The following is a 13902-nucleotide window of genomic DNA, read 5'->3' as shown; positions in this document are numbered from 1 at the left end:
CCTATTATATTTTAGCACGGCTTCAATCCTAAGCAATGGTTTGCCACCCATCTGGAATGGCTTCTCCTCTGCAGTCTATCCCAATGGACAGGGATAGTTTGCCAAGGGATGTGTTCTTCTCCAGAACATCCCATTCCTCTGTTATCTCATTCAGGCTTTAATGAAATAGTTCTGAGAACCCCAATGGTTTGCAGCAAGTTAAAAAAACAAGAAATGGGAAAACTATTAAGCTATGCCGTGGAAAATGCCACTACTGACAACTGCTCCCAAGAGCATTACAGACAGAATTTGCAACAACCTCATAAAAAAAGAATTTAAAAAAAAGGTGGAAAATTCTGTAATGGGCAGAACTCTTTTGTGACTGCTGTATCATTTAGAACAACAAACACTGTCACACATTCTAAAACTCAGCATGTGCCTCACAGTAAATATTTGCTCCAGGCCTGCATTCCAACAGAGGATAAGCAGTAAAGGGTTGCCAGGCAGAGCAGCAACCAGAGAAACTTTGCTGGTTTCAGCACAGTCATGAAACTTAAACTCGTGAAAGTAAAGGTAGCAAATAAAATAGGAACAGGAACATCCAGCACCCCTTCAGGCACTCCAGGGGATAAGGACTGGGGCCTAAGTGGTATTTCAAGGACACAAAGATCTCTCTTAATTGCAGTGTGGTAGCTGCCAGTCCTGCTCAGATGTCCAGTACCCCAGGGCTTTTAAGTCCACATTTAGGCACATGAGTTGCTACTGAAGCACATTAATGCCTGGTGCAGGCAGGGTGATGGGGGGTGGTCTTTTTTTTTTTTTTGTATGATTGATTAGGGCTTTTTAAGCTAGAACTGTTTGCAGTGACCAGCAATCAATTTAAAAGCTTTGGTCTCTAAAATCCAAGCATTGGCTTTTCAGGAGGATCAAATCTGTTTATTTGAAAGGTCGAGTGGAAACTGGTTCCTAAACTACATCATTTAGGTAATATCTGACCAGGATTGTGTGATTTTTACTTCTATCCTTGGAAATGCTCCCTGGAGCCAAACTGCAAAAGATGTGCAGTTGGCAAAGTGTGAGGAAAGCAGAAAGTCTTGATGCATAAAAGCTTTTGAACAATTTCATTTTTTAATTACTTAACGGCTATTACATGTGTCAAAAAGCTGCACAGTGCTTTAAGACGTCTCTCTTGAAAATACCAAACAAATTCTTAAGCCCTGGAGAGAACATTTCTCCCATGTGTTATGAAATCCTTCTGCTGCCCCTTTCCCCTCTCTCCCCCTAAAAAGCAATGAAATTTTAATCTCCCAGACACCCCACATGCCTCTCAAGGCCCACAGAGTACAACTGAATGCAGCATCTCAAACAGGTACACAAGTGGTAAATACTATCCCGATTTTTTGAACAGGACATGAGGTAACAATCAACCAAAGGGGTTCCAAATACAATTCTTGCAATGTTTTTTATAAAAGACAAACAGGTCTGCTGATTGGCACAGTTGGCAGCTGCACATTTTCTTACTAGTGACAGCATTTCTATTAAAGGAAACAGCTTCTAAAGATTAGAAGTCTTCTAATAGCTCCTTGTTAATAGATAAACATTCCTTTGATCTCAGAGTACCTCAGAAGTATTAAAAAGTTCTATTGCTATAACTAGGTAAAAAGAAAAGCTCTGAGCCTCAACAGAAAGGACTGAAAGCTAAAATATCCATGTGAAAAGTCACACCATGGAACAGAAATGTCTGGGCTCCAGTCTTCACTTTAAATACAGCCTTTCCTTAGAACACATCACTCTTCTTCCATTTCTTCATGTCTAAGTAGGACAACAGATGCTCAGTTCACAGGAACAATGCAAGGATTGAAGTGTGCAAATACTGAGTAATCAAATTCAACTACTAAATCTGACCTAATAAAACAGGTCTTAATAAATAAAACTCTCAATAAATTAATTAATAAAGCTCTTAATGAATAGAACCTACACACACATCACCACCAGAAAGTCAAAATACATCATTTTCAACTAGTGACCAGGCAATAAAATCTTCCAGCAGGAAGAAGGGTTTTGTAGCTACCTGCAGGTAACGTAAACGTCACAAGGTCAGTCAGAAAATAGCAAGCAAAGTCTCCCTTTCGCTGATGAAGAGATGCAGCAATTTCACGGCGGATTTGTTCCGTGACCTCTGGACACACCATGGCAGGAATGCACTTGGCTGCATGCTGGGATACCTGTAACACAACACAGTTACTGCACTCAGGATTATCCCATTAAATACAAATAACTGGGAGGGATGATCACCAGCAGAGAGTATTTGGTTAGCAAGGAATGCAAGGGAAAGATGAATAATGGCACCCTGAAAGATCAAAAGTTTAGTGACTCTTAATGAAATGTCTCACTAGTCATGGAACTGGTAACATAAATCTGGTTAAAAAACATCTTTAAATTGAAGAAGTGAATTAACAGGTAACCACTCCCAGATGAAAAAGAGGAAAAAAAATAGGTAAGAGCTCATAATAACAGCAATCTCAAATCTCATGCATGAGACAAGTTTAGATTTAACAGAAGTTTATTACCACAGCACAAGACAGTTTCCTACAATCTTCCAAAAAAACTATTAAGATACTTAAATTTCTCCAGTTCTAGTCATCACTGGCAGCAGAAACCCATTCAATGATGAAGGACAAGTGGCACAGGGATGACACCAGATGCATACAAAAAAAAACACCTTTAAGATGCACGTTTTCACTCATTCATATCCTAGAGAAGGAAAATATCACTGGGGCTCAAACACTACTAAGCATTTCCAGAAATGGCAAGATGAGTCAGTATTCCTAGGCACTGAAGCAAAACCAAACACAAAAATCCCTAAGACAGTATTTCAGTAAATTAACTCGTTTTTAAACATGTAACTCCATCCACAGAGTTATGCAAGCAGCACAAAGCTACTGATATTAGTCATATATAAATATATACTCAAGGCTTTAGCTACATTTGTCTTGCTTCATCTACTCTTTTTAATTATTCAACACTGAGCATTCCATTATCTTTATGTGCTTTGCAGGCAAACAGCAGCTTTCAGAATTGCACTGAGCATCAGAGAAGGAGGCAGAATAAAAATCTGGCCCTGATCAAAAGTCTGAGTTGAAAAAAACAGACAAAAAAAGGTAACAGAAGTAGTTACAGGGCAAAGATGGAGAACAGCAAAGGTCACCAAAAGGTGACATAAGGAAATGGAACGTGGAAGAGCAAAACAGAGGAACCAGTCAGTCTATAAAATGCACAAGGAATAGAAAAAAATGCAGCAATTTTGCAAAGCAAGAAATTTGCTTCTCTCTGCAAGAGAAACTCCCACAAAAGCCAGGAAAGCCAGCCCAGGTAGACTCACTCATTAACAAACTCAGAACAAACTCTGCTGTCACTGATGTCAGTGCTTTGCTTTGAGAGCATTTCCTCTCCCCCACCCAGAGTACAGGAAGCCTCACAATAGCTCATTTCCACTGCCAGTAAGGTCACAACGTGTGCCAAGACTGTTCATTAATGAGAAAATGGAACATCCTCAGGACCATCGCAAGAGTCTCTTAAAGCAAACTCACTTCTTGAGGAGAAATCCAAGGCCCAAGACAGCGATTCACGTATATTCTAATGCCAGCACAAATCAAAGCTGTGTGCCACTGGCTGCACACAGTGGTGCAGTTACACAAAGCACTGCTCCATCCTTGCAGGGCCAGGGGAGCTCACCTCGGTGAGGAGGATGGCCAGCATGTCCTGCCTCTGGAAGCGGATGGCCAGGTGCACGAGGGTGTAGCCCACGTCGAAGGCAGACGGGCGGTTCAGCAGCCGCACCTCGTCCGCCGTCAGCTGCCGGGCAATGTCCCCTCCGGATGACTTGTAGGCTTCCACAGCAGCTAAATCACCTTCCACAACTCCTGAGGACCGAGAAACAGCACACAGTTCATTTTAAACAGCAAGGGAGACAATTCTGGAACAAGCCACCTCATTTAACAGCTCACCTGTAGCTGTTGTGTTACAGGCCAAACAGAAAAATTATCAACTGCATAGCAAAAAACTTGCCAATTTTTTAATTATTTTAAGCAGAAGACTACGAAATATTTACACTTACCTCCTCTCTCAGACCATTTCTCTTACCCACACTATCTGGAAAAGGTAAGAGATCAAAAGCCAGCTCAGAAGTGGACCCATAATGGAACACCAGCAGTAACATACACACGAGCATTTCAATTGACCAGAGAGAAAGTAATTTCTTCACAGTACAGACATTAGTTTGATTACTTTATCTTCCCTTTTATCTCAAAAAACAAATTACTGGATCATAGAAATACGAGCTATTGAAAGAATTTTGGACTAGAAGTTTTATTTTTTTCCAAACAGTACAAATGGTAGAAAGCATAATTTTTTCTCTTCAGCTCACCATCTCTGCTGCTAATGGAGCCTGAGAGTTTCACTCAGGATACTCTTATGAAAACTGAAATAAAGAGAAATTAAATACACTGTGTGTTCCTTCTAAAGCAAGATAGGAGGAACAATGGATGACCCTAATGTCTTCTAGAGTCCCTGGCAATCTTTGATTTCTGTACCATGCTTCATATCAAGACCAATCATGCTGAATGTATTCCTTAGCTGCAATTACCAGAATACACTATCAGTAAGATGTGGAGCTGCTAACAGGATCTGTTCCAATAAAAGATTTCTTAATTTAGAAATTCCTTCAAATACACTCTATTTTAGGTATGTGGTCCACAAGAGAACAGTGCAGTGCTGAACTGAGGAAACAGAATAGTGTCCCTAATGCCATCTTTACTGGAGAAGCAAATGGAACCTCACTCATGAGAAGCAGCCCTTGTTGCAGCAGCTCAAGCAAAGAGCACAGATGACAAATGAGAAAACCCTGGCCCTATTTTCTGCAGCTCAACCGCCTTCCCAGCTCCTGAGTGTCAGCAGCTGAGTGGAGGCCATGAGGCTGGAGACTGAGACCCAACTCCATCCTTCACTTTTTGCTCAACAAGACTCAAAAGCTGATGAACAGGAAAGGTCATCAGACTCAATCAGGACAATCACTCCCACTCAGGACTTAAAATAAAAAAGAGGAAAAAACCACAACACTTCCCACCCCCTCAAACAAACCCCTCATCCCAAATGAGCAAAAATCCCCCACCAAAATTAAAAAAAACTCCAACATAACAAATTGAAATGGCTGCTAGCAGAGAAGCACACTAACCACTGGCTTGCTGGTTAATCCAGGATTTAGAAAAGTATTCTTAGCTCAGCCAAAAAGTATCACTTTGAATGCTGAGATTATAAAGCTTTCAGAAGAAACACAGGGGGGAAAATGGATTATCAATGCAAGACATTGCAAAATTATCAGCTGTGCTCTGTAAGATTCCACAGATAAGTTTGATTATTCAACAGTGGTCTGGAGCAGAGCAGTTCCAAGACAACAATTCAACCGCAAATTTTAGTCATACAGTATCTATCCACTCATTCCAAGGTTCTAACAGGCCAGGGCAGAAGGAAAACCATATAGGACAGTATTTTTTAGTTTTCTGCTGCCTGTGTCTGTCCCCTGTAAGGAAGACATTCCTGTTCCACTCCAGCACTACTGTCTCATTCAGTACCTGCCCATGTATTCTCCCCAGATGAGTTTTGTCTGTTCAATTTTAGTTCTTGCTCTGTAGGAGTCAGAAGTGCCAAGTGTAGAACTTTATTTCCATGCAAACACATTTTTGCTACTGATTAGGCAATTCCTCATGGCTGTTGCAATGATTATTCCAACCAAATACTCCAAACTGACATTTTTTTGCGTGTGTGCAGATTTGTATGTGCACACAGATAACAAATCAAATTTCTCATTACCTGCCCTCTTAATACAAGTTATATCACAGCTTTGGCAAACCCAAGAATCTGGAGAAGAAGAAATTTGATAGAAGAGCAAGTTCTCTGCTATCTTATTATATCCTTTTTTATTATTATTACATTAATTTAGGAGAAAGATCTTGTAAAAGACTAAAAGTCACATCACTCCTTTTTGTATTTTAACCACTCCTCCTGGCACAGGAGAGACTCCTGCTACCACATCTGCACCTTCCACCACATCCCCCAAGACAAACACACCAAAGACCACCCAAGACTGGTAGGTGGCCACTCTGAGAAGCCAAATATGCACAACTGATTTCAAAATTCAAAAAAATATCCCTAAAACGATCTTTTGGTGACAGATGATCAGACCCAAAACACATTCCAGCCAGCCAGCCTGTCAAGTAGTACATTTTACTACAGCCTACTACTATTTTAATTGTTCTACCAGTCCCCCACCCTCAGCTGCTTATTATCATCCCACTCTTCATCAAACCTCAGCAAAATCTGAGGTCTAAGGCTGATATTGAGGTGGTCACATGAGGTTTGGCAATACCTTTTCAACCTGCAATAAGGATCCAAACTAGTGATATGTGCTCTGTGCAGCACTGTGAGTTCTGGAAGTTTATTCCCACATCTTCCAATACTTGACATTCCTAAAAGCTCCATGTCCTAGAATTAATAAAACTGTTATATAAGCTGTCAGTTAAAAAGTACATTTCTAAATTTTGCTGATGAAGTTTAAGCTAAAGATCAATTAATGCATCCAAACCGGGCAAACTGATTAAGTTTTCTAGGATTTATTTAAAATACATATACATACATACATACATATATATATATAAATGTATTTTTAGTGGTATTTTATGTATAGGGTTGGTGTGCTATATGACACAAACCAGCACAGCTACAGCTCATGAAGAGATGTGACTGTATGCATGGATAGTATCTGGTCACCTTCTATCCTTTAATCAAAACAAGTAAAAATTGCTCTTTATAGCAGGGGGAGGCATCAGGAAATTTTTGTCTGTCTAGTCCTACTGACTACTGCAGGGCTGATATTCCATGGGCATTAGAAGCCTCTTTGGTCCCTCTGAGCCACAGCAAGAAAAGTTAACATTTCTCTTTACCTGTTCTACCAAACATCTATTCCACTGCTGCCACTTTAGAAGAACAGGGGAAATTCCTGACAGTCCCATCACCTGCCACCCTGCTTACAGCACCAGTCCATACAATCCAAGGCAGCAGTGAACACAAAATATAGTGGTAACAGGCAGACTATCAGAAATATAAACCAGAAAATACAAATCTTGCCCCAAAACTATGGGGTGAATTTGCCTACATGCACCATGCCTGCAATTCTGAAATTCAGTATCACCACACCAAAATGAGACCCAAATATGCTTGTATTGACAATAGGAGGAACATTCCTACAAAGGCTTTGATTTCTGTGGGATGAGCGAGAGCCTCCAATTCATTAAGTCTATTTAAATAGAGCTTAAAACCCCCACTGTTTATGAGAAATATCACAGAAGTATTTACTGATGTTCTAATTCCCTGCATTTCACAACACAGCAGTGCCTCATTACTTACACAAGCAGACTCTGAATCGTGTCCTGATCCAGCACTGTGCCAGTTGGATTATTCCCCACTGACACCCACAGCATTCCCCAGACTGGTAAAATGTCAAAAGGAAGAGTGGCATTTGCCTTAAGATTGTTCCCAGAACACCCAGGAGCCTCTAGGAGCTCAAACCCTTGTGAGGGCACGGCCCTGATTGGCTTCAAGAGCAACACAAATGCAAACACATCCCAGTGACTCAGTGCCTGCTCCTGATCCACACAACCACAGCTTTCCTTTAAAGTAGACTCCAGAAATGTCCCTTTGCTGTCTCCCTAAATACACCAGTCTTTGTGTGCCCCCTAAAAAATTCTGCTTGGCCTCATGTAAAATCCCTGACTATAGCCCTAAGGGAGAGGACAGAAAGCCAAGTGCTGCACCCTAGTCATGAGAAAATACAACTGCAGTCCAAATTCTGCATTTACAGGTTCAACTGTGCTCCCATTTTGCAATTCAGACATTTCCTCTTATTGGAAGACTTTCACAGCATCAAGAGCCAAGGTTTTTTTCTTCTTCTAGTAAAGCCCTGCCTCTTTCAAACAGCACAGCTTCGACATTTGCAATCTTAGTATATATCAGATGACAGAAATCAAGAAGGGTATTTTAAAAGACTAAACTTTAAAAAAATATTAATCACCCAATTACAACTTTTGCCATCTTGATACTACTACAGCTTTTACAACTTCCTTCTTTGTTAGATGTCAATGTTACCCTCATATTAAATAAAGCAGAATTAGCTGCTAAAACCAAACTATTTCAGCTTAAGGTGCTATTATATTTATTCTTTAGAACATGTAAATATTTACAGGATTTAGTGCAGTTATATAAACTTGGAAAATATGCAGGATAGGCTTACAAGCGTTTCTAGAAAACCAAGTCCTGTTTTCCCTAACTGCACAGTTCCAGTGGCTTCAGAACAGGCAGATAGCAAAGTTCCCAAGGAAAATACAACAGCACAGCCTTTATTTACTTCAGTATCTTTCTGATAGTTGTGGAGCACTGGCTGGCACAAGTTGCAAATGAAGTAGGCAAATTCTTAAAAGCAGACTGATGCAGCTGTGACTATCCAAAGAACAACCTGAGGATTAGGGATTTCTGGGATTCCAGGGGGCAGCAATTCCTGCAATAACCGTGTTCTTCCATCTGAGCAGACTGCAAAAGGAAACACTTCATCTTAAGGAGGTCATTGTGCCTCCTGCGTGGGACAATGCTTTGAACTGCTTGGCAAGAGAAGGCAAATTTCTCAAACAACCAAGTTACACATTTTAGAAGTCATAAGTCAAGACAGATCCTGCTGCAACATAAAACAGATCTGAGACAGAGCCCTGTGCTGCTTCCCTTCTGTCACAGGTACAACTGCAAGTGGTCTGTCATATATATGCTCTCATTTACTCATCTAAGGATTAATCCTAAGATTGGTTTAAGTGCCAGCAAGTGAGAGGCTGATCAACTGACCCACTAAAACCTAATTCTGACACCTGTTAAGAATTTCTGCTCCTTTAACACAGACTGCTGAGGACCTGTGGCATTCTCTGGAGCTGAGTCAGCCCCCAAGCTCTTTCAGCTCTTCACCAGGGGCACATCACGTGGCCATAAATGAAGTTTTATTGAAAATACGTGACTCACAATTTCAGCCAGGGAAGAATTTCTCCTGAAGGAAGGACTGCTTTGCAAGCAAATATGACACATCAATTGATAAAAAAGAGGGGCTGTTTGAAAAACCTTTATGGGCCTCTAACACACCCTTCTGTTCCTTCTGTTTTTTGATATCCCTTTTCAGTATTAGCACACAGTCAACAGTAGATCACTATCCAGGTAATGACACTGAGACATTAACTTCTGTATGTTAAGGTTTTTTTGATTCTTCAAGCTCAACAACTTGCATCAGCTAAAAAAAAGAAGTAAATACTTCTAAGAAGACGTGTACCTTAAACCTGAATCCATCCAATGCCTGGGAGGATGACTACTATTCTTTGTTTGCTCTTCTCCCGACATAAAATTAATGTAGTAGAATGTGAACATACCACTACAAGACACAGCAGTACAGATGTAAGAACAACTGTTTAAAGATGTCCTTATCCTTCTCCAGTCTGTCAGAAGCATCCTCACCCCTTGCTGCTTGCAGGGTTGTACCCTAAAGGGAGGCTGGACAGTGGAAAATCATTAAAGCTAATAATTAAAGTTAACTATCAGTGATTCTAAGGAAAAATTGAAATAACTGGTTTTAACTTGATAATTTATTCAATTATTTTTAGCATAAAATATCACAGTGTTTAAGAAAAGTAAAAGGGTGTTTCAGGAGTTATGATTTTCTGACAAGTATGGCAGGCAGAGTTTTCCTCAGTCTCAAAGATACAAATACACAAATGTAAAGCATTTATGACAGGACAGATGTACAAGGCACAGATGACAGTACACAGATCTCTCCCAGCCAGGTGAGAGTTGTGAGCTTATATCACTGCTACCTGGCACAGCAGCCAAGTCACACTTCCCACTATCCCAGGGGAACAGGGAAGGAGGTCAGGCTGTACCACTCACACCAGGGACTCTTCCCCTCCCAACCATCCCCACAGGCACCATCTGCCATCCCCAGGCACAGCCAGCGTGGCAGGGCATCACCTGGCACTGAGTAATCCATGCTGCACTTCCCTAAACTGTTCCAGCCTAGACTGACACCAGCAAGGAAAGGTGCATGACCTTTCCTGGCTTCCAGCAGCTTTGTTGCTACCTGTACACTTCCCACTCCCATAGCACAGCATAAACAGAACCAACAAGGTTCAGCTGTACGCTGGATGTGATGAGGAAGCCAGTCTGAACTTACTACACCAGCAAAACAAAACAAAATCCCCCACCCCCCCACAAAAACATCCCCTAATCCTGCTTTATTTTCAAACACCCAGGAGGACAGAAAGGGGCACCTGGGACAACTCTGGGTGGCAGTGCCAGCTGAAACCACCTCGTTCATGTCAGTTCCTTCAGGCTTTATAAATACCCAGAGAAGAGCCAGAGGCTCTGCAGGACACAGAACAGGAGGTGCCTCCGTGTCTGCCGGAGCTGCAGGGCAGCGTGGGACACAGCCCAGCCAACTCCATACCAATGTCTGGACAGGGAGACTCTCCTTGCCCACAGGGTTTCTGAAGGCCTGGGTAACATATTTGGCACTAATTCAAAAAACTAATGGCATTAAAAAACCCTGTAGGAGAGATAAAGCAGTTGACAAAGGAAAAACTAAGCAGACATATGTAAGAATAGAAGGAATGAACTTACAGTCCTTTTAAGGATGTACTGCAAAACAAGATTCATCACAGATTGCTCTAAATATTTTGGATTTGTTTAAGAAACACACTCTTAGCGGTTTCTTTCACAGAGCTAAAAAGAACATGTGCCTACTTGATTTGGGAGGCAGCATCACCACAAGAAGCTCTGGCCTGTGACAGCAATACCGACTTTACTGACCTGAACCAAAAGAACACACTCTTTCAGCAGGTGATAAACAGGTTGAGAAGAAAGGAAAAGGAGAAGAAATGCAGTTTACCTTCAATCTAGCAATTCAAGCTCAGGAGTTGCACTCACAACTCAAGAATCCCCAGCAGTGCCCTGCAGCAAACACACTCTGCCAGCATCACCATCCAATACAGCCCTGAAGTGCCAGGAGATGTGAAGCTCCAGGGTAACACCCAAGCAAACTCTGGATGCCAGAGAGGTTTCATAGGCACAACCATCCCCATCCATTTGTACTCCTTAAATCCACAGCCAGCTGGAACCAGATTCATCAGGCCCCACAGCAACTCTTGATTGTTGCACATCACATTCCCTAAGTCCCGCAGGCCACCAGGACTGCCTGACAGTGTCTGCCATAGGTATCATGAGTTACAGAAAAGACAATAAAGTTTAATTTAAGTATACATCAGTTCCCTCCCCTAAGAAATGAGTCACCTTGGACTTAACATTAATCTTGTTCTAGGCCACTATGGTAGAAAACATTGCTGTCATTGCAGAAACCATTTGTAATTCCTCTTTGTAATTTAAGCTGGCATTTGGAGGAAGCCAGGTTATCAAGACACACTTACTCCAGCTTCTGCAAGATTTTAATAAATTTTAACCACAGGAATCAGTTTAAAAATCTCACCTTTCTGAGAAAGAATCACTCAACAGATACATTCACTCTGAAAAAAGCAAGTCAATAAAAAAGCAACATTCAAGTACACTTGCTGGCAGAGTTTGAATGGGGGAATACCACTAATCCTTCTAATTTGGAAGGAATACCCTCCATCAAGGAAACTATTCATGCTGAAAGGCAAGAGATGCACTCATCACATTCCATCCAGCCTGGATTTGCAAGGAATAGAAGCCTTGATGACATGTTCACTTACTGAGGTGGGAAAAGCATTAATGGATACTTCCATCAGAACAAAGAAAAAAATTACAAATACACACAAAAATACAAACACACACATACCACCTTAAATCTACTTTATACACATCTCTCTTAATGTATCAGCTAAAAAGAACAGATGTGGAAAAGAATAGTCTGATACATGTTTTTCAATGAAACTTGACATTAAATTTAAAAATTAGTAAAAAGAATTTTGTACTGGAGTTGGGATGTGAAGAGGGAGTTCAACCAAACAGCTGTCCTTAAGTATCAGACCTTTTCCTTGCTACCTTCTGACAGACAGTATCTTCTAAGAGAAAAGAAAATAACCACTCTACCAAGAGTTCCTCATACCCCTTTAATCTTTATTTTTAACTTCGGGGTTAACTTTAAAAGTTAACTTTTTAACATCTCTCCTACAAAAGATGAATTCAAAGCAAATGGACTCTCCACAACTGATTGAGCTTAAACTTGAAAGTTTGAGTCTGAAGTTCCCAAATCCTAACAAGGCACCATCTGTCAGATGGAGCAGGGTAACACACAAACTCTTGGTCCATCAGTTTTCACAAATTTTCTTGGCATTTAACATGAACTTGTCCTGTTTTATAATTTTGCTTGGCTAGGGACTGACAAGTGTTCAGCTCAGCTTAAACTTCCCAAGAGCTCCAGCTGGCAAAAACAACTCACTAAGTCACAGCAACCCACTTGGTTTCAATGGTAAAAACAGATTCTTTGGGCAAAGATATTCATTCAATTGACAGTTAAATTAGTTTGTCACACTAAGATCACCAGCAGAAATTCAGCTTATTGCTTTAATTATTACTGGCTAAACTGATGTACTTTTCCAGCACGGATACACAACACAACAACCAGAAACAAGCACAAGAGAATCCATGTAACCTCCATCAATCTTCCTAAGGTTATTCCTTTTACAAGGTGTACTTGGGGAAAAAATGGTATCTGTAATATGCAAAATTAAATTCTGAGATGAAGGACAGATAATTAACAGCTTTGTTTGCTGGTTCCTGTGCCTCCATCATCCCTCTTCCTCAGGAGTACAGTAGGTGTTTAAGTTAGAGAAAGAAATTCATGAAAGCTTTCAGCAGTAACAATCAGCACACAACTCCACCTGCATTCTGCCTTTCTCACCAAGATCCCTTCAGACCAAAGCACTGCTGCATTACAAAACTTGTATGAACATGGTTTTGGGATTTATGTACAACTATATCGTCATAAGCAACATTAAATACTCGCAAACCACGTTCTTAAATGTAAATACAGCCCTTCCCACACAGGTTAAATCAGAAAGTGTGAAATATTTTAAGTAACATTAGAACAGTGAAAAAAAAAAATCACTTTTGAAAAACCAAAGGGAAAAAATAGCCTAATATTTAATGCAATTACTATCAGAATACAAGATAAATAACCATGTAGGGTATTTATAGGACATAAATATGTTAAATAAATATTTATAGGAACATAATATATGTTCCTATACATAGGAACAACCTCCAACAACTGATTGTTGGTACTCAGAAACTCAAAAAATACCACACAGAATTTCAGCTGCTTCATTTCAGAAGGAAAAAAGCTTATAAAGAACTGGAGGTATCAGGAAATACTGAGGCATCTCTTTCCAAAAGGAAGCGTGCATGTCTATGCACACTATTCACACAACACAAAAATAAACTGGAATATTTATTAGCTCAGAGAAACCAAACACAGCATACCCACAAAAACATTTACACCTGATCAAATATGTTAAACAAAGCAGCTCCACTAATTAGGTTTTTGATTACAACCACGAAGTGACTTTGTGAAACATTAAGGAACAGCATGAGACATACTAGCAGAGCCAGAGTTTCAAATGAAGTGTTTTACTCTAAAAATAGTTGCGTATTTCAAGTGTTGAACCTGCTCGTATGCTGGGGCACACGATATCTGCTTCTGGGAAGCTACAGCACAGAAATTAACTCACAAGGTCAATAACTGAAGAAAACCCTGCTCTCACATGGCTCTGTTCTTTAACAGCACTGCAAGAATTATCCAGTATTTCCTTA

General features: G+C 40.5%; 1 protein-coding gene across 6 annotated transcripts in view; it reads right to left on the bottom strand.

Annotated features, from left to right (window-relative positions):
* The window catches only part of ZRANB1 (zinc finger RANBP2-type containing 1), a 39913-nt gene that overhangs the window by 11749 nt on the left and 14262 nt on the right, over window positions 1–13902 (bottom strand). For all 6 annotated transcript variants that reach the window (XM_014257698.2, XM_005528834.3, XM_014257699.2 and 3 more), the window contains exons 4-5: window positions 3715–3902; window positions 2051–2204 (exon numbers count right to left, since the gene is read on the bottom strand). In XM_014257698.2, coding sequence (XP_014113173.1) covers window positions 2051–2204; window positions 3715–3902 — 342 coding nt within the window. The remainder of the gene's footprint in view (window positions 1–2050; window positions 2205–3714; window positions 3903–13902) is intronic.

Source organism: Pseudopodoces humilis, chromosome 9, assembly GCF_049639895.1.
Source record: "Pseudopodoces humilis isolate 2021_Gansu_Grassland_sample_001 chromosome 9, ASM4963989v1, whole genome shotgun sequence".
Lineage (NCBI taxonomy): Eukaryota > Metazoa > Chordata > Aves > Passeriformes > Paridae > Pseudopodoces > Pseudopodoces humilis.
The sequence above is the reverse complement of the archived record's forward strand: the minus strand, read 5'-3'. Positions and strand labels throughout refer to the sequence as shown.